The 22,195-nt window shown below is 43.0% G+C and overlaps 1 protein-coding gene across 1 annotated transcript in view; it reads left to right on the top strand.

The window, feature by feature from the left end:
* dock2 (dedicator of cytokinesis 2) overlaps positions 1-22,195 on the top strand; it is a 703,541-nt gene that overhangs the window by 589,595 nt on the left and 91,751 nt on the right. The window contains exons 37-40 of the mRNA XM_033029960.1: positions 10,896-10,986; positions 15,123-15,242; positions 18,995-19,084; positions 21,458-21,562. Of these exons, the coding sequence (XP_032885851.1) occupies positions 10,896-10,986; positions 15,123-15,242; positions 18,995-19,084; positions 21,458-21,562 (406 nt within the window). The remainder of the gene's footprint in view (positions 1-10,895; positions 10,987-15,122; positions 15,243-18,994; positions 19,085-21,457; positions 21,563-22,195) is intronic.

Genomic DNA, 22,195 nt, shown 5'->3' with positions numbered 1-22,195 from the left:
ATTACTGCCTTGTAATCACTCTTAGGTATTGAATCTAAACAAGTGAAATTGCTCTCTACTTTGTAATGTTTTTTTCAAAAGTTCCTGTGTGTTGTTGGAATTGTCTCTTTTGTTTATTTTCAACCCAACCCCTATTATATTACCAGCCCCAAGGGTCAATGCTGGTCCTTTGACCTGAAGGTCAAGGATGGCACCAAAATCTCTACCGTCTCACCCATATCCAATCACACTTAAGTCTACGCTTGACCAAGACATCAGCTGTAGTCTTTGGGTAGGACAGCTGGAAATTAGCCCAGTATTTCCTCACCTAAATTCTCCAAGAATGCACTCTTGTGGCTGGATGGGCTAAGGTACAGCAGCACAGTAAGGAAGTGGAAGATGCCTATCTAGATATATACTGAAGAAGGTTGAATCCTGGAGAATAACACTGACTAAGAGTCTGTAACTCTGATGACCTTCTCCCTCGCCACTCTGTTGAAATGTACTTAATAACAAAACAGATTTTTTAATGAAGTTGAGTTAAGCTGGTTGAATACTAGGTTCAGTTTAGTTTATTGTCACGTGTACTGAGGTACAGTGAAAAGCTTTTGTTGCGTGCTATCCAGTTAGCAGAAACACAATACATGATTACAATTGATCCATTTACAGTATATAGATATATAGTAAGGGAATAACATTTAGTACAAGGTAAAGCCAACAAAATCCGATCAAGGATAGTTAGCTTTACATAATAAATTCTCAACATCAGGTCCAAGGCTGTTTCTCAGAGTGTCAGGGAATGATCCCTGTGGCATTCTGTGTGACTGGAATCTGAGTGTTTCAAAATCAGTCCCATGCTTTGAGGACACCTATTTCAGGCCAATATGTCTGTGCAGCTAGGAAGGAGTGCAGCATTGTCAGAGATACTGCTTTGCCCATGGCATTTCAGCCAAATCTTTTCTGGCCATTCAGAAAGATGCAGGGTGTTCCTTGCTATTACTTAAAGAGCCGATGTTCTGGACAATTTTTGTTTCCTAAATAATTTTGATAAGAACATACATCCTGGTCAATATTGCATTGTTGAGATTACTTGCTTCCTCGGTACAACCCTTTAACACTATGGATATGTTGTTGGCATTGCAGTTAAACTACTGGGCCAGTAATCCAGAGACCTGTCGTAGATCAAAGAGATGCAGCATGACCATAGGCTCTTCAGCCCATCAAGTCCATGCCGACTATCAATCAGCCCCTCTGTGACTGAATAGGTTATATATAAACTAGGAACCGTTTACAATAGCCAATTCAGCTACCAAAGTGCATGCTTTTGGGACATTAAAGAAAACTGGAAGAAATACATGCAATCACAGGGTGAGCATGCAAACTCTATACAGACAGCACTATAAGGAACTGTGAGGTTGCAGATCTATGAGCTGTGTCAATGTGCTGTCCCCAATCCAAGCTAGTTCTGGAATTAAAATTCCCCATCATAATCAGGAATGTGCGAGAAAAAACTAACTCGAACTTTGGAAATCTAAAACCTACTGGATGGTTGAAAAACACATCTGGTTTCACCAATATCATTTAGATGAGAAAGCTGTCTCTTTACCCAGCCCAGCCTACATGTGATTCCAAGCAAGCCCATGTGATTGACTGTGTCAAGTCAAGGGTGTTGACTGTGATGTTAACGCAAGTGAGTCCGTGATCAAGACTGTGTCCTGTCAATTGCACCAGGAACAGAACAATGACATTCTTTTACTTCTGCAATTCTCTCAAGCACATTACTGCAAAAACACCACAAATAAATATAAAATAAACAATAATAATAACAATACATTTTAGGTTATACTGGTGAACCGGACCATATCAGTGCTAGCTGAAATACCCAGAGCGACTCTTACAAAAACTCCATAGTAGCTTGTAGCTGAGGTAGGACTGCAGTTAGGCTGTGCAGTCTGCTTCAAAAGCCTGATGGTTGCTGGGCAGAAGCTGTTCTTGAACCCGAAGGTCACAGTAGAGGTAACCTAGAGATAGAAGTTACAAGCAGCACAACAGGATGGAATATATGTGCATGATCTATGATGCAGCTTTGATGCAGCAGTGAGCAGCAAATCAGGAGATAGCACATATCAGCTGAAGCCCCTTGGAAATAGATTGTAGTGAGGAAGTTGAGTCAAGGTGACATTCATCTCCAAGAGGGGCCAGACATAGCAGTCTTCCTATAGATTGCCAAACTTCTCAGTAGCGACCACCTTGGAAAACCTGAGCCTGTGAATATACCCTTCTTGATACCTTCCCAATCCGATCGCGGCGTCCGGTGCCTGGGATCCCTCGTTGGGGATCCCCGGAGAAGAAGAGCTCCAACCCGCCGGCCCGCGGCCTACAACATCTTGAAGCCGAGTACTGCTGAGCTTCTAGCCGCGGGAGCGGCGTCCGGAGCCTGGGATCCCTCGCTGGGGATCCCTGGAGAAGAGCTCCGACCGCCGGCCTGCGGCCTACATCATCTTGAAGCCGCAGTCTCTGGTAGGGAAGCACCGATTCGGGACTTACCTTCCGGAAGAGAGGGCCTGTACATCTGGCCGCCCGCAGCGGTGACTGCGGAGGTTCATGGCCCCGACCACAGTGAAGAATGCTGTGGTGGATTTTTGTGTTAAATTTTATTGTGTATTGTGTGTTCTTTTTGATTGTACCGCTGCTGGCAAGTTCACTTCACTGCATTTTATGGTGTATGTGATGAATAAATCTGATTGATTGATTAATGTTTTGATACCCTGAACTTAAATTCATGATAGTTAATTCTGCAATTCAGCAATTCAGTCAGGATGACCACAGTGTGTTAGCAATCCACTCACGTCAACAAAGAGTCAGGCAATTAGGAGATGAATACAGTTGCCCTGTCTCTGACCATCCACTCCTGAAGCATATCAATTCTCCAACAGCCTGGTATAACCACAAATCTAGGTCCATTAATCTCAGTTTGTAGCATAGTTCATGAGAATATCACAGCAGCAATAATCCACAAGACTCCTCAAGCCAGCTCTGCCCTTCAGAAACTGAGCTTCTTTGTCAATTCCATTCCCAAGAGTGTGAAAGCTTCAGAACCTAAATCTATTGCTTAATCTTTCATGTTCGCAGCCTTTCAGTTCAAGCTTTTTATTTCTTACTTTCTCCACGATGTATGTGAAGAAATAGATTGGCTTCCAAATTCAGAACATTCACGATAATTCTGTTATGAAGTCAATTTGCTCAAAGAACCAAATATTATTTTTCTCTCTTAATCAAAACCTCTCGGGTGGTGCCACGTGCGGCAGCCTCTCCAGCAGTCTGTTTGTCCTTTCACCCTTTTTGTTATTTTTAGTCTGTTTAAAAGTTTGTTCCTGGCGGTTTCTTAGTCTTTTTTTATGTGGGGGAGGTGGGGAGGGGAAGGGGGAAACCGTTTCCAAGACACTTCCTGGTCGGGATATGTCTATTCTCCGAATCGCATCTTCGCTCCCCACCTCGCTGCCTTCCATCTGGATTGGCGCGGCCTTTCCTGCCGGAGACCGGCCAGAGCTTCAACAGCGGCGCAGCACTGAATTACCATCACGGAGCGGGCAATGCCTTACCGGGGATCGCCGCGTTGAGTGTTGGGCCAGCTGACTTGAACATCGTGGAGCTGTGGTATGCGGAGCTTCCAGCCGCGGGCAGCCCTGTATTTTAACATTGTGGAGCCTGGGATCTTTGCCGAGGATCACCAGTGTTGGAGCTCCGTCCAGCTCGGCCTGTGGACTTTGGGAGCCGTGGTCTCCGGTAGGAATGGCCGATTCGGAAACTCCAAGCCGCTGAGGGTGTTCTCCGTTCCGACGCCGGAGATCCGATCATCCCGGCGAGAGGGCCTGAAAAATTGGGCTGCCCATAGCGACGACTGCGGAGGTTTCAAAGGCCCCGACCACGGTTGAGCAAAGAGGAAGAGGACTGCACTTTATTGCCTCCTCAATGTGGGAAACGTTGATTCTGCTATGTGGGGATGTTCATGGTAAATTCTATCGTGATTGTGTTATTTTTATTCGTATGGTTATATGGTAATTCAAATCTCACTGTACCAATTGGTGCATGTGAGAATAAATGTCTCTTGAACTCTTGAACTCTTGATAATTGCAATGGTCTTTTTTTGAAGTAAATTATCTTTACTTAACGCTACCTCGGTTCTGAGTCTCAGAACACTTTGATTTTAACACTTCAATTCTTGTTTCCAAATATTGCCATTGTTTCCACATCTGTGAATGACTTGGTCATTTGGATTCAGAACTGGCTTAGCCATAGAAGGCAGAGGGTAATGATGGAACAGTGTCGTTCTGACTAGAGGTCTATGACCAGTAGTGTTCTGCAGAGGTCAGTGCTGGGATCTCTGTTGTTTACGATATATATAAATTACATCGAAGAGAATACAGAGAGGTCAGTTAGTATCATCCTTAAGCAAGAGCAAGATGTTTTAACTTGCCTTAAAGTTGCTTTAAAGTTGCCTTAACTTGCCTCAAGCAAGAGCAAGTTGCATGCCTAAATGACCACCTTCTGGTGTCTCTGACATTCCACCATCGTGAAATGCTTTTAGATGCAAGTCATGGAGCATATCAATTCCAGCCTCCAGGCCAACCTTGAACCACTGCAGATGGCATGTCTCTGGCCCTACACACATCCCTGGAACATCTGGATAACAAGAACACATATGTGCGTTGACTACATCAACTTCATGGACGACAGTTCTGCCTTCAACACCATAAATTTAAGCAAACTCATCTCCCATCTCCTGAACCTAGGACTCAGCACCCTACTCTGCAACTGGATCCTTGACTTCATGACCCAAAGACCACAATCTGTGAAAATAAACATCCTCCACAAGAATTGCCAACATCGACGCCCTGCTGGACTTCATTATCAGTCCTTTACTATACTCCCTATAAACTTGCGACTATGAAGCCAAATTCTTACTCTAACTCCATTTATAAGTTTGCAGATGATACCACAATGGTGGGCTGGATCTTGAACAATGATGAGATGGAATACAGGAATGAGATAGAGAGCTTACTAGAGAGCAGCCAATAAATTCAAAGAGCATTCCCTCCTTCATCACCCATCGGGCAAAAGATACAAAAGCTTGAAAGCATGTTCAAGAAAAGTTATTCCCTGCTGATATCAGACTTTTGCCCAGACCTCTTATATACCAAGGGGGTATTCCTCAACCCCCATTCTACCGCATTGCAGCCCTTACACTATTTCTTTTATCGGTACTTTCTCTGTAGCTGTAACACTATATTCTGCATGGCTTGATTGTACTAATGTCTGTATGTTTTAGCTGAATAGCACACAAAAGGCTTTTCACTGCATATCAATACATGTCACAATACGAAACCAATACCAATACCAGATGGAGTTTAACCTGGGCAAGTGTGAGGTATTGCACTTTGGGAGGTCAAATGTGAGGCCAAAATCTACAGTTCATGGCAAGACCCTTAACAGCATTGATGTTCAAAGGCATCTTGAGATACAAGTCAATTGCTCCCTGGAAATGTATACAAAGGTGTTTAGTGTGCTCGTCTTCATTGGCTAGGGCATTGAGTACAAAATTCAGGAAGTTATGTTGTAGCTTTATAATGGGCCTGTCCCACTTAAGGCGACTGCCAGGGACTAGTTTTAATGGAATTTACCTACGACACCTGGCAACAACCTACATGCAACATGTTGAAAATTTTGCGGCAGTCACCTGTAGTCGCCCCGAAAATCGCCTAAGACTTTGGTTAGGCCACATTTCCAGTATTTTGTACAGTTCTGGTCACTCTATGTTGTGAAGGTTTTCGAGAGGGTGCAGAGGTGAATTACCAGGATGCTGCTTGGATTAGAGGGCATCGCAATACAAGTTTATAAAATGATGAAAGGCATAGATAGAATAGATGATCACATTGTCTTCCCAGGATGGAAATGGCCATACTGGAGGGCACAGCTTAAAGTGAAAGGGGGAAAGTTTAAAGGAGATGTGTGGGGAAAGTTGTTTTACACTTATTCTTTTTGTTTATTTTAGTTTAGTTTAGAGATACAGTGCAGAAACAGGCCCTTTAGCCCACAGAGTCTGCACTGACCAGCGATCCCCATGCACGAACACTATCCTACACACACTAGGAACAATTTACATTAATACCAAGCCAATGAACCTACAAACCAATAAATCTTTGGAGTGTGGGTGGAGACTGAAGATTTCAGATAAAATCCACACAGGTCAAGGGGAGAACGTACAAATTCTGTATAGACAGCACCCATAGATCGAACCCGGATCTCTGGCACTGCAAGCGCTGTAAGGTAGCAACTCTACCGCTGCACCACTGTGCCGCCCACCTATATAGTGAGAGGTGTTTGGTACCACTGCCAGAGGCGGTGGTGGAAGTAATTAAAATAGTGGTGTTTAAGAGACTTTTAGATCAGTACATAAAATGCTTCACATTTACTAAAGTTATGTGACCCATTAACGACCTTCTATGTAACAAATTCGGAAGCAGTTAACATCCAGTGGAATTAATCCTTGAGTACAATCCCCAAACCTTCACATAACTAAAGAGAAACCAAAGTGAAGTGTCAAGATTGAATAATAGAAGGCATCCATCAGCATGCGTACGAATGCATCAGCGAGCGAGGATTTCGTGCAGCACGAAACCCTGGAGCGCCACGCACACCTCCACACTCCTCCATCCCTCTCCATGCGCCCGTCCCACGCTACCCGTGCGTCACAAAGCGACAACCACATTTTTGAAGGTCGCGTATATGGCGTGCAAATGACAGCCAAGTGAGACAGGCCCTTAATGGAAGGAATGCTTGCAATCACCTTTTTCAAGTAATGCCCAACAGTCTAGATAAAGAGAAACAGGAGTTTGCAATTATATTTCCTGGTAAAAGGGAACTGACATATGGATACTCAGGGCAGTGGCAAGCAAGAAGAGGTGGTCAGAATGTGTAGGCAAGAACTGCAGATTGCTGGTTTAAATCAAAGGTAGACAAGGTAGAAGGTTGGGTTCTTGTCTACCCAAGAAGAGGAGGTCCTTGGAGCAGGAGTAGGATAAGAAGCATATAGGATAAGTTTTATAGTAAATGCCTACTATGTCCTGTGTGCTGAAGCAAAGCAAGAATTTCATTGTCCTATCAGGGACACAGGACAATAAACTCACTTGAACTCACTTGAACTTGAACTTGAATCATGAAGAGATGTTCAAAAGACAAGGGAACCCATTCACCCTCTTAGTTATGGCTCAGATCAGGAAAACACACAGAGTAAATCTCATACACCAGTGGCGAGTTTTCTAAACATGGTGTATTTTCAGACATTGTCATGGTATACTGAGGTAGCACTTAAAGTGTGGGTGTGCACATACTGCACTATTTCAAAAGTCTGTAATTAATGTATTCACTTTACAATGGTTACGTGCAAATTTTATATTTTCACCATAATTCACCAGTAATCCACTTTTCTTTCTAGTCTTCGTACAATGTTTCATCTCCTCAGGAGTAGCAGTTACCTATCTGATATGATTTTTAGGTTATCTTTACTATGCTAGCCATATTTCTCATCATCCTTTTCCAGTATGTAAGGCTCTTGGGTTAATCATGAATCAAACTTGCCTAATTTTCTTACAATTTCAGGAGATTTATATCAGAAGGGCGGCAAGGTGGTGCAGCGGTAGAGTTGCTGCCTCACAGCACCAATAGACCCGGGTTCAATCCTGACTACGGGTGCTGGCTGTACGGAGTTTGTATGTTCTCCCCATGACCGCATGGGTTTTCTCCGAGATCTTCAGTTTCCTCCCACACTCCAAAGATGTACTGATTTGTAGGTTAATTGGCTTGGTATAAGTGTAAATTGTCCCTAATGTGTGTTGGATAGTGTTAATATACGGGGATCGCTGGCCAGTACAGGTTTGGTGGGCCAAAGGGCCTGTGTCCGTGCTGTATCTCTAAACTAAACTAAGCTAAACTAATTTCTTCTTCTGCTTTCATTCATCACTGATGTATACATATACAACAAAATGCTAAAACCCCAGTACAATTCACATGTGAACATCATTGTCACGTCCAGAGAACAAATCTATTATTACTTTGGGTTGGCATGGAATCCAAGTCATTATGGAAACTGGATCCAAAATTGGGTTGGTGATAGGAGGCAGTGGATACTAGTGGAGGTTTCATTTTCTTACTGCAACTCTATAACCAGGGGTGTATCACAAGTGGCAGTGCTGAGATCTTTGTTACTTGTAATTTATATAAATTACTTAGAAGAAAATGCCTGTGGGCTGTTAAATAGATTTAGTGATCACTTGAAGATTGGTGGAGTTGTAGATAAGAAGATAATTGCTAAGAATGCAGAGACATTGATCAGTGGGTGGAAGGGTGGCAGATGGAATTTAATCCAGACAAGTGTGGAGTGATGTACTTTGGGCCATCTAATACTGGCCAGACATATGCGGTAATTGGCAGAGATCTTAGAATTGTTAACGTGCAGAGCGACCTTGAGGTGCAAATTAACTGTTTCATAAAAATAATGGCACAGGTGGATAGAGTAGTGAAGAATACATTTAGTGTAGGAAGGAACTGCAGATGCTGGTTCATACCGAAGATAGACACACAATGCTGGAGTCTCAGCAGGTCAAGCAGCATCTCTGGAGACAGGGTCTGAGAAAGAGTCTCGACCAGAAACGTCACCTATGTCCTTTCTCCAGAGATGCCACCTGACCCAATGAGCTACTCCAGCATTTTGTGTCAACTTCCGAAGAAGACATTTAGTTTGCTTGCCTTCATGCACAGAGGTATTGAGTCTAAGAGTTGGCACATCAAGTTGCAGTTGTGCAAAACATTGGTTAGGCCAAACTTAGAACAATATGTGTAGCTCTGGTCAACACACTGTACGCATCACATCTACACTATCAGAAGGGAACTGGTGGTGCTAGAAAAAGGTTCAGAAGAGATTCACCAGGATATCGCCTGGAGTGAACGACTTTTTAGTTGCATGGATTGGCTGAGATTGTTCTCACTGAAATGCAGGCGGCTGAGGGGAACCTCTATAAAATAATGAAGGGCCTGGATAGGAGAGATAGTAACGGTCTTTTTGAAAATGTGAAGGAGTCTAAAATTAGAGGATGTGTGTTTAAGATAAGAGGGCCAAATATTTAAAGGAGACCTAAACGGGCAGAGTTTTTTTACAAGGAGGTTGGTGGATATAGGGAACAAGCTGGTAGAGGAGGCGGTGGAGCATTTGAAAACCATTTAGACAGGTACTGTGGAATATGGTACAAATGTAGGAAAATGGGATTAGTGTGGCTTGGCATTCCTGCGGCATGGAAGAGTTAGGCCGATAGGCCTGTTCCCATGCTGTACAACTCTACAACCCTCTGGCTATATGGCATAAGGCGATATAGAAATGCAATATGGATCATAAAATTAGCTGTGGCAGAAGGGAAAGGGAGTAGGAGGAAAACTAGAAGAGAATAATAGCCCTAGGTACAATTCCAAGAGCTCTCCCGAGTAAAAAAAAAAATCAAACATGTGGTAAGCACGGAGAATGAACGTAGCAGGTACGTCGGAGCTCAGGGATGTCTCTTAGCGCTAACGGCAGGTACTCGGGAAGACTCGCTAATGGCAGGTAAACACGGGAAGACTCGTGAAGATTTTTCAACATGATGAAAAAAGTCCACGAGAGCCCCGAGTACCGACGAGTGGCCATTACCGTAAATCTCCGAGTTCGAATCAGGGCAAATTCGGGAGAGCTCTGGGAATGAACTCGTACTGTGGGACAGGGCTTTAAAAGGGAAAAAAGGGACTTGCTGAGCTGTGTGTGCTAAACTGCTCAAAGTTTGGAACTTTGTTGCAAAGTAGAAGTGTGCATCTGCTAACTCATAACTCCAGCAACCCATGTTTGCTCTTGACCACACGTGCTGTCTATGTGGACGTTACACATTCTTGTGTGAATGCAAAGTCCCCCCCCCCCCCCCCAATATACTCCAATTTCCTCCCACATCTTCGAGAGTTGCTAGCAGTTCCGATAATTGGCGACTGTAGACTACTTGTAGGAGTGGATAGTAGCAGAATCACTGGGAGACGATGGGCTTGTGAAGGAGTATAGGGAAATGGGATCACTGTAAGACCCAATGCAGACTCGATGGGCCAACAACTTTCTTCTATGTTGCAAGAAATTAAGAACAATTAGATTTGAATGTGAAAAAATATTCAACAGTTTAGACAGCCTCCATGGTGAGTTGAATGAAACAAGCCATATAAGTTTGTGCTTGATGCCACTGCATTAGATGTGATGAAAGGTTGACTGTTTCTCTCTCTACCAATGCTGCCTGACCTGCTGAGTAATTTCCACATTGTCTGTTTTTATTTAATCTGCAGAAATAATGGTTCTACTCTTTCGTAGATACCCAAGGACTTTCCAGAATAAGCAAAATCAGTTACTGACAATGTTATGGATTCATATTATCAGATATTATTGATTATTGATATTATATATTATTGATATTATCAGATGACTCTCAATGACTTATTTTTAGATTGCTCTCTGCCATTTTAGTGGTAGTGATAATCCGTTTTACATAAATAGGGACGGGAATAAGTACATAAGTACATAAGTACATAAGGGCCTTCACACAACAGCTTCAGTGACAGTAATTTCTAATTATTAACAAGTTGCTCCATAAAGTCTTGTTACAAATCATTATCCGAGCCTTGCATCCTTTGGGAACAATCATGTACACTAATGAATGTTATTTTGACAATACTGATCAGTGTAACCATCCAAAATCATATAATTTATCCTTTTTATTTCTGAAGTTAATTGCAGCTCGGTCAATGTAGGGAAACACAGTAGCTTCAGCATTGTTCAATGTTTTGCTTGTGCTCTACAGATATTTGTACAAGCTACGAGATCTGCACCTGGAGTGTGAAAACTACACCGAAGCTGCGTACACCCTGCTCTTGCATGCTAAACTGCTCAAGGTATGGAATGTTCCCAGCATGACACCTATTCTAAAGACAGCTAAGTTACCTATTCACATCTAAGTGGCAACTTTTTCACAGAGGGTGGTATGTATATGGAATGAGTAGCCAGAGGAAGTAGTTGAGGCAGATACTATAACAGCAATTAAAAGACACTTGGATAGGTAGATGGATAAGAAACGTTCAGAGGGATGTGGCGGAAGGAACTGCAGATGCTGGTTCAAACCGAAGATAGACACAAAAAGCTGGAGTAACTCAGCGGGTCAGACAGTCTGACCCACTGGGTCACTTCAGGTTATTGTGTCCATCCAAGGTTTAGAGGGAGATCAGTCAAACAGTCAAATGGGACGAGCTTAGATGAAGCATCTTGGTCGGCATGGACAGTTGGGCAGAAGGGCCTGTTTCTGTGCTGTACGACTCTATGTCTCTATGTTACATTAAATTAATTATAGAGCTGTGCTGGAAGAATGCAAAGAATAATAATCGCTTATTGGTCAAGAAAGATAGATGATAAAAGATTCAGCTTTGGACAATAGGACTGAGCATGCAATGTAACTGTGTCACCACCTTGCATACTGCCATGGTTGAAGACAACTCTTTGCTATGACCTCATAATATGTCAGCAAGCAGGCACATTTATCTGGCTAAGCATGTTTTCTGAACATTGAGGAGACAGAAACAATAGTGATAGAACAATAGAGCTCAGGAACAGGTCCTTCAGCCCAAAATGTCTATGTCGATCTAGGGAAGCAAATTCCAATCACCTATTCACTTCCAACTAAGACCCAGCACCATGTGTTTTGATTCCTGGACATCTCTTATGTGATTTAACCCTATATATGTGGGTAAATGGTTAGTTGGCACCAGTATCCTATGGGTGTGATTAGGTTCAGGAGTTTGCTATGGACTCTTCATCAGTGTTTCGAGTGCCAGCTGAAACTGGAATGACTAAAGTGGAGATGCACAGTGAATAGGGTAATGTTCTAACAAATACAACCCTACTAAAATTGGTATCAATTGTGGCATCCATAGGACATTTAACAAGTACAGACTGATCCAATAAAAGGCACATGAGGAAGATCCTTTGGGTATGTTGATAGGCAAGCACACATGGTGATCCTGGATCAGGTTCACAGGTGGGCAGAGTGGTGATGGACACTTTTGGCATGCTGGCCTCTATTAGTAAAGGCACTGAGTATAGAATGTGAGTCATTATGTTGCGGTTAAACAAGAAGTTAGTGAGGACACACTTGGAGTACAGTGTTCAGTTTTGGTCACTCACCTATAGAAAAGATGCTAATGATCTGGAAAGAGTGCAGAAAAGATTCATGAATATGTTGCCAGGACTCAAGCAACTAAAGTATAGGGAGCGGTTTGGCACGCTGGGTCTTTCTCTCTTGGAGCACAGGAGACTGAGGGGTGATCCTATAGAGGTGTGTAAAATAATGAGGGACATAGATAGGATGAAAACACAGTCTTTTTTCCCCAGAGTTGGGGAATCAAGGGCCAAACGCTATAGGTTTAAAATAAGAAGGGAAAGATTTAAGGCCCTGTCCCATTTTCCTGAGTTACTCACGAACTCTCCCGAGTTTCCCCCTTGATTCGAACTCGGAGAATTACAGTAACAGCCGTTCGAAGGTACTCGGGGCTATTTTTTTTAACTCGTTGACATTTTTCAACATGTTGAAAAAACGTCCCGACTTACCTGATGCCCCGAGTTCCTAAGACTGGCATTATGAGCCGCTACGAAACATCTACGGACTCCTACGGCCTCCTACGGACTCGCTACTGACATTACCCGACATTCCCCAAGTTCGAATCAAGGGATAAACTCGGGAGAGTTCGTGAGTAACTCAGGAAAGTGGGACAGGGCCTTTAATAGGAACCTGAAGGGCAACTTTTTAACACAGACTATTGTGTGTACGTGGAATAAGCTGCCAGAAGGAAGTGGAAGTGGTAGTAAATGAAATTTTAGTCAGGTGAATGGATATGAACGTTTTAGAGCGATAACGGTCAAATGTGGGCAAATGAGATTTGTGGAGGTGGGCAGCAAGCTCAGTAAGGATGAGTTGGGCCAAGGGACAGCTCTCTGCTATATGACTATATGTCTCTATGACTCCATAACCATTCCATGTTCTGACTTCACTCTAAAGAAATGTACACATCCTCACAGCTGACTAATTAAAACACAAACAAGTATTTCTGCTATCACACATATTTCCAAAGCGCAAATTGGTTATAATGTGATTGATGGATAAGGAAACACAATTGAATTACGTGGGTTGGTCTGATTAAAATGCAATTATGAAGAGGAAAAATCTGTTTAAATCTGTGCTTTGAAGGCAACTATAACTTATTCTGATGTGAAGCGACTCTCTATTATGTGAGATTTCTAAGGAACTTAACTATTGTGTTACAGCATGTTGGATTTCATTAAGGTACCATAGAGAAGAGTTCTACATGAAAAATATCCTTATAATCTCATCTCTTTTTTATCATAGTCTTTTATGTTATTGGCACCATTCTCCAAGGCCTTGATTGATATGAAGATGAGATTTATAGGCACAGATTTTATGAAAAAGTAGAGTAGAGGAATCATTATAGTTACAGGAGGTCTTCTTGACATAGGAGAATTTTATTTGTCTCTGCAACATTTTGTTCTTGGTAGTTCAAGAACTACTGCCTGGTGCAGATCTTTGATTGATCCAGCTTTAAGACTCCACTATCGATTCACTGGCACATATGAGACAGAGGAAAATAAAGCAGGCATTTGGATTAATTCTCCCAGGAAACCAACTTTTTTTCTATCGCAGAAATAAAATGAGAAAATACTGGAAATCCTTGATCAGGCCGGCAGCAACTGAAAAAAGAGAATCTGTTAATATTTAAGATTCAGGACCCTTCATTTGATTGGGGAAATGAGCAGACAAGTTAGATTTCAGATGCTGAAAGGGTGGGGGAAGGATAGGTTGAACAAACAGAATATCTCTGAGAAGCTGAGATCATATGAGTTTATGAGTTAAGCAGTAGTTTGGATCAAATCATGCTTTTTGTCTATACATTATGGCTTGGCTGTGGGACGTACCCAGCGAGTATATGAATGCAAAAATAAATCAGATGCCAGGCAGATGGATGGCACAGTGGCACAGTGGCACAGTGCTGCCGTACAGCGCCAGAGACCCAGGTTCGATCCCGACTACGGGTGCTGTCTGTACGGAGTTTGTACGTTCTCCCCGTGACCACATGGGTTTTCTCCGAGACCTTTGGCTTCCTCCCACACTCCAAAGACGTACAGGTTTGTAGGTTAATTGGCTTGGGTTTGTATACTTGGTATAAGTGTAAATTGTCCCTAGTGTGTGTAGGCTTGTGTTAGTCTGCGGGGATCCCTGCACGGCACAGACTCGGTGGGCCAAAGGGCCTGTTTCCACGCTGTATCTCTAAACTAAACTAAACTAAATGGACAGTTCTAATTGATTTACCTCAGAATAGAATTCTATATTGAGTCCAGAAGGCTGTGCCATGCTGGGAATATGACAAGGTTTTGTTTCAGAAGCCTGTATTGAACCTTATTGTAATAGTGCAGTGGGTCACAGACTGAAGCTCAGAGTGGGAGTGGACTGGGGAATGAATGCCATTGGTAACCTAAAGGTGAGCACCACTTCTGCACCACTTCTGCCATCACAGTGGCGCACCAGTAGAGTTGCTGCCTTAGAATGAATGCAGTGCCAGAGACCCGGGTTCCATCCTGACTACGGGTGCTGTCTGTACGGAGTTTGTACGTTCTCCCTGTGATCTGCGTGGGTTTTCTCTGAGAACTTTGATTTCCTCTTTAATTTGCTTCTGTAAAATTGTATATTGTCCCTAGTGTGTGTAGGATATTGCTAGTGTATGGGGATCGCTGGTTGGCACAGACTCGGAGGGCCGAAAGGCCTGTTTCCGCGCTGTATCTCTAAAGTCTATAAGCAACACTAGCCTTAAGTACAGTGATAACTGGCATTCTTTGTTGGGACAGATATGTAAAATTGTACAACTTCGGAAAAAATGTGTCCCCTTCAAAACAAATTTCTTCCCGGCAGTGGTTCCCTTACACATATGAGTTTGTGCAAAGTTGACCCAGTTTTCATTTTCTGATTTAGTGGTCTGATGAACAGTGTACGTCCCACGTTATGCCAAGAGATTTTCACATTTCGCAAACGCAGCGGCAGCTGAAAGAGACCCTGTACAAAACCATCGTTAATTACTTCGACAAGGGAAAGGTGAGTGGAATGTGACTGTGGTGGAACCTTGCCAGATCAGCAGCAGTTGTGCTGCATTTAAAGTTGGAGGTTGACGTGACGGAGAATACGTTGCAAAGAAATAAATGAGAGAAGGGGATTGATGGGATTACTTTGAAAACTGGCATTAATTTAGGGGCCAAATAGACATTATATATTGGAAGAAAATATGACATTTGTAAACCTTTCCCCATTTGGGCTTCATGTTCAGAGGCCAGTTCATTGGCTATAGGGAGTTAGATGTGGCCCTTGTGGCTAAAGGGATCAGGGGGTATGGATAGAAGACAGGTACAGGATACTGAGTTGGATGATCAGCCATGATCATATTGAATGGCGGTGCAGGCTCGAAGGGCCGAATGGCCTACTCCTGCACCTATTTCTATGTTTCTATGTAACTCCAGACCAACCAATTTTGTTGTCTCTTGAATGCCCTCGGAAAATGACCTGGTAGTCATTCTGTTCATGTCAAGGCAAATCGAGTTTCCTGTCATATACGCAACTATGGTGAGGTGAGGTACAGCTACAATAAAGCATTTTGCTTGCAGCTGCATCACAAGAGAGCAGACACCACACGTCAAGACATTATACGTAAATTACAGATAATATTTCTCAAATGAAGAAGATTGTGCAATTAAAACATATTATTGCAAAATTCAAAAACAGTAAAGAAGGGCCTGTTCCAGTTGGTGTTTTTTTTCCGGCGACTGCCGGCGTCGTATATCAGTGTCGCCAAAAGATTTCGAACATTTCAAAATCCAGCGTCGACAAAAAAAATGTTGCGACATTTGAAAAAAACACCGCGCGCCATACGTCATCACGCCGCATCACGCCGAAAATCTTTGATGACCTGTCAGTCAATGATGCCGGCAGTCGCCGAAAAATCGCCAAGTGGGACAGGCCCTTAAATCCATGGTATTCACGGTAGTGCAAGATATGGACCACAGTGTTCCATTCAATATTTGTGGTAGGATTAATGTTGTGCAGTTGGTTCAAGGAATTGATAGTTGTCGGAACGTAGACACAAAGTGCTGGAGTAACTCAGTTATTCCAATACTTTGTATCTACTTTTCTACCACAATCAGTTTCTCGAACAACTGCACAACCATTTTAACTCCCCATGCCCAGGCTAACCTATCTGCCCTGGGCCTCCTCCATCACCAGAGTGAGGCCACACACATACTGGAGGAATAACACCTCATCTTCTGCATTAGCAACCGAGAATTCCACCAGGCCCTCCTCACCTATATCAACCTATTACCCGCTGGCTTTGTCCTGCGTTTCCTCTCTTCCAACTTTCTTTCCCCTCTACAATCAGACTGAAGAAGGGTCCTGTCCCGAAATATCACCAATGCATGTCTCCAGAGATGCTGCCTGACTTGCTGAGTTACTCCAGCACTATGTGTCTTCTTTTGTAAATCAGCATCTGCAGTTCCTTGTTTCAACAGTTGTAGAAAAGTAGCTGTTCCCGAACCTGGTGGTGTGATTCTTTGTGCTTCTTTACCTCCTATCCGACTGTAGCACAAATTCAAAGGCAATAAGGGATGGGCAATAAATGCTATCATTTTCAGCTCCCCATCAATGTATAAAACAGAAAATGTCTCAGCGCTTCCAATCAGATGGTCCCTATAAAAGTCTAGCAGGATATGCCCTTAACTCCTTGACTGTGACTAGTTCACACCCAATGATTTTGGTTATGGACATGTCTTCATTATGAATGTTTCAAAGAAAGGGAAGACATTTTGTTCCTCTTGTAGCATTTTTCTTAGAACCTTATAATGCGCATCGCTGCTAATAAATTGTGAAATAAATAAAGCCAACCTGCGCCCAGGTTCCCACAAAAGGCATAAAGAAAAGGTTTTTGTTATGCACTAAAGTGAGGAAATTTATCTCAATACAAGAGAACTTCTCAGCTTGTCTTCAACTGGGGCTATGGAAGCTTAGTTTAATGTCTCATCGGAAAGTCAGTGGGACAAAGGTTGCAATGACTTTCACAGTACTGCACAGCTCTTTCAATGGATCACAGTTCACCTGTTGAATAAACCCCTCAGGCTTCTGATAGGGTGACCATGTCACTGTTGAAAGTGTGTTCCTACCTGCTTTTGTTCACTGCGCAGAAATGCCCAGCTTTTTACAGCTCTCTGGTGCTTCTATTTGCTTTTCTTCTCATTGCTTCATGTCACTTTGTAAAGATGCTCCCATTCATTGTACTATCTGTGGTATCCTCCACATACGGTGTAGGTTAGAGAGAAAGAGGAAAATCATTCTCTGGTCAGATCTATAGGGTGGAGTCCTTTTCCTGACCTGTGGAGAGAGACTAGATGGAGCAGAAGACAAAACAAATAAAATAGGCAGGCTTTTAGACCCAACGTACCATTCAGGATGCATTTTGGATTCAACATATGCCAATCAGCATGGTTAATACAAATCTGGACCAAACGTATGCCAATCAGCATGGTTAGTACAATTCTGGACCAAACGTATGCCAATCAGCATGGTTAATACAATTCTGGACCAAACATATGCCAAGCAGTGTGATTGAAACAATTGTGCCAACATGTGCCAGCCAGCATGAGTGATATAATTCTGGACCAAGCATATGCCAACCAGCATGGTTAATACAATTTTGCACTCAATATCTGCCAGCCAGCACGCGTGATACAATTTTGCACCCAAACTGTGCAAGCCAGCATGAGTGATGCAATTAGGGATCTCAGCAGTAATTTCAACTTGAGCTAAGTGCTAAGGACTGCTATTCCTGGCAAGCATGACCTTGTATGCACATGATAATGTAACAACAGACTGAATCAGTAAACCATTTCTTCAAGATAGTCACTGAAAAACCTTGCTGACAAAAAGAATGGGTAAGCCAAGGTAAAAATGTTCATATCACCTTTTACTAATAATAAATGAAAGCAATAAATATGATAAACCTCTTTGAAGAGTATTCTAAACAATCTCAGCACTCAAATCACCTTACAGCCAATTAAAATGCTTTGAAATACAATCACTTACAACGTATATTAAATTCAGTAACTAAATTATACTCAGTAAGGCTTGCAAGATGTAATAAGGTGATGATGAGATAATCTAGCTTAATGGTTTTTATTAAGGGATGAATGTCGAGTTCGATACTGGTGTGAATTACCTCACCCTTGCCTTGTTCCTTCGTTTATTATTTAGTAGTAGTTTGAGAGCCTGTACACCCAGTGTACAGCCAAAGGAATGCATTTTTCTGTTGGCCATACACTGGAAGATTAACTCATGTTATGGGCAAGTTGAAGATAAAGGTTAAAAGAGGGCATCCCTGTGACTCCCGATTTCTCTTGTTTCCCTCAACTCTTGCCATGATTTCTGACCATTCCCCACGACTCTCCAAACTGATCTTGGCCCAGAGTCCTCCTTTGCTGCCACCCTCCTCATTGCAAGAGACCTTTCCAGACTTACGATGCAACTGGTCTTTCCAAAATGAAGAGCTGGTTTGATGCTCACAAAATTTGAAGTAGTTGTGGCCACAGAGTACCGGACATAGTACAACCCAACACCCACTTTTGATTTGAGAGTGGCCTTTATCATTAGTCAGAGGTACATTCTGTCTTAAGCGATAGAGTAAAAACAGTAAAGGGAAAAGGAAAGGTTTACTAATGTGGACACCCACCAGTCCTCCGTTAAATCACCAATACCTAGAACGGTCACATCTCAATGAACACTTGCTAATAAGACTGCTTCTCTTTTAGATGTGGGAGGAAGCCTTGAACCTTTGCAAAGAGCTGGCAGAACAGTTTGAAATGGAAATTTTTGACTATGAGCTTCTCAGCCAGAACCTGGTAAGTTTCCATGAGCACGCTGCTGTGACAAAGTGCTTCAAAATGCCAATTCTCAAGCTGTCAGTTCCAAAAACATGTTTTAAAGATCTAAAGCTTAATGTTTCACTGGGACCTGCTGGCTGCCAGATACATGTTAGGCAGCATATATTTTCTCATCATCCCTGCTGTTGTTTGCTGGTTCCGTGGTCACTGAATGATGTTGCAGTGGTTGCTAAATCCATGAGGAGTTGTGTTAGTATTCCCTGAATTAAATGGACAAGGATGTTCCTCCAGCTACACTCTTAGAACTTAGAATCTTCTTGTCCAGAAGGGTAAGGGAAACAGGAAATTGGGAACCATCGTCATATTTGACGGGAAAGTACTCAGTGCAAACATTCGGAACATACTGGGCTCCCAGTAATCATATCCCTCAGGAAAATAGGACATGAGACAAAAAAGATGCATGATTAAAATCACCTAAAATCACTGTTGCAGTCTGATCAGCAGCACGAGTTATATATTTCTGAAACAGACCCTCCACAGAAGCATGATGCACACACATTACAGGGGTGGTTCCCACTGTGCAGTTGCATACATGACAAATAAAGCAGAAACGAAATTGAAGCTTTAATATTGCTGGGTAAAACAAAACCTCTTAATACTTATTCTATCTCCCCAGGGTTAATTGGATGTTGGGAATAGTTTCTGTTCCATTTCACTATAATTCTATATGTCCAAGGGGACATTTCCCACTGTCCTCAATGATATAATAATTTAACAAAGAGGACCACGTCAATTATACCGCTTTGATCCACCATTCCACAAGATCATGGCTAAATGTTTACATCAACTACACTTCAGCTAGAGTTTCTTTTTTTTACATGTTTTGGTATCCAAAAATATAATTATTGAGTGTACTCTATTACTGAGGCATGTGCTGAATTGAATTGAATTGAATTGAATACTTTATTGTGACAAGTCACAGTGAAATACTTTGTTTGCAAACCCAGGGTATGCAAACAAAGGGTATGATGTACAAATTGTATCATTGCAACTTCCGAGGCTTCTTTCCTAAGAACCTCCTAAACCCATATCCTCAGCTACATGGAGGAAGAAGAAGGACATCAGGCGTCAGCGAAAGCCCATCTCCTACACATCACCCTCCAAGTTGTTCTGATTTCAAAGTAAATCACAACATTCCCTTCATGTCATTAAAGGGCCTGTCCCACTTACGTGTCCTTGGCACGCAAATTACGCGATCTCGTTGTCGCGTTGAGCCGAGATGGTCCCGTGAAGGTCGGGCGCGATTACATGCTTACGCACAGCCGTCTGGAGCGCGTGACGTCATTTGAAGATGGACACAAAGCTGGATTAACTCAGCGGGACCGGCATCATCTCTGGAGAGAAGCAATGGGTGATGTTTCCGGTCGAGACTCTTCTTCAGTCTGAAAAGAAGGGTCTTGACCTGAAACGTCACCCATTGCTTCTCTCCAGTGATGCTGCCAGTCCCGCTGATTTATTCCTGCATTTTGTGTCCATCTTCAATTTTCTTGGCCCCGCTCTGGGAGTAGAAGTGGGGGCGGATCCGGACCGCAACGGCCGTGAGCCCCAGGCTGAGTTCGGTGATCGTTTGCCTGCTTCTCCTGCTGTTGAAGGTGAGACGTTGCGTCGCGCCAGGGTCTTGGGCCTGTCCCACTTTGGCCGTCAGTTCCAAATTCTCTGCCACAGAAGGTAGTTGAGGCCAGTTCATTGGCTATATTTAAGAGGGAGTTAGATGTGGTCCTTGTGGCAAAAGAGATCAGGGGGTACGGAGAGAAGGCAGGTACAGGATACTGATTTGGATGATCAGCCATGATCATATTGAATGGCGGTGCAGGCTCGAAGGGCCGAATGGCCCACTCCTGCACCTATTTTCTATGTTTCTATGTTTCTATATTTCTGCGGCAGGCCGTTGGCGCACAAAGATTTTGTTCGCTACAAACATTTCGGAGCCCCGCGTGATGTCGCGCACAACTACATACCCCTCCGTGCTTCTTAGTGGGACCGGCCCCGCACGGCCATTCGATGCCCGCGTGCCTCAACGTGACCATGAGGTCGCGTAATTTGCGTGCCAAGGACATGTAAGTGCCAAGGACACGTGCGTGCTAAGGACACTTAAGTAAAAATCCTAGAAAGCAGCAAGTCTCACAGAACTGTGGGAAGTTGCAGACCCACAGAGAGTGCAGTGGTCCATCATCATTTTCTCAACAACAATAGACTTGGACATTGAAGTCACACATTGATATTGACTCTGAAGTCCCACGTGTGAGTAGGAAAACTATAAAGATGCAAACATATTGACTAAAATTCAGATTTCATTGTAAATAACCAGCAGATTTGCATGTCTACCCACAGAAAGAGCAAGCGACATTCTACGAGAACATCATGAAGATTCTGCGGCCAACTCCTGATTACTTTGCCGTGGGTTTCTATGGCCGTGGTTTTCCACTATTCCTTAGGGTGAGTCTTGATTTCAGGATTTTTTGGCATCAGCGTGGATATGGTATTGTGCCAATCGGGCCAACCACTGTGACCAAGAGGGATTTGCATGGCAGAAAAACACACTCAGTTTGTGCTTGCCAATATGTAGTTGGGTGAACATTTTGGCTCATTTTGTTTTAGATTGGTGTTGGCATTAATATTGATTCATTATTGTAACGTGCATCGAGACACGGTGAAAAACCTTGTTTTGCTCATTATCCAGACAAATCATAGCATCCGTGAGAATAATGAAACAATATAGTATTGCAGGTGCGGAGAAAGTGCAAAAATAAAATTGTGCAAGGGCCAGAATGTGGTAAGTTGGGAGATTGGGAGTACATCCTTCATTTATGAGAGGACTGTTCAGTGGGCTGATAACAGTGGGGAAGAAGCTGTTCTTGAAGCTGGTGCTATGTGCTTTCAAGCTTTTACATATTCTGCCCAAAGGGAAGAAAAGGGATTCACCAGGTGTGAGTGGTCTTTGATTATGTTGGCTGCTTTCCCAGGGTAATGTGAAGTTTAGGTGTAGTTTAGGTGTAGAGATACAGCATGGAAACAGACCCTTCAGTCCAGAAAGTCTGTGCCAACCAACGATCACCCGTACATTGGTTC

The sequence above is a fragment of the Amblyraja radiata genome, chromosome 11, assembly GCF_010909765.2.
Source record: "Amblyraja radiata isolate CabotCenter1 chromosome 11, sAmbRad1.1.pri, whole genome shotgun sequence".
NCBI lineage: Eukaryota > Metazoa > Chordata > Chondrichthyes > Rajiformes > Rajidae > Amblyraja > Amblyraja radiata.
The sequence above is the reverse complement of the archived record's forward strand: the minus strand, read 5'-3'. Positions and strand labels throughout refer to the sequence as shown.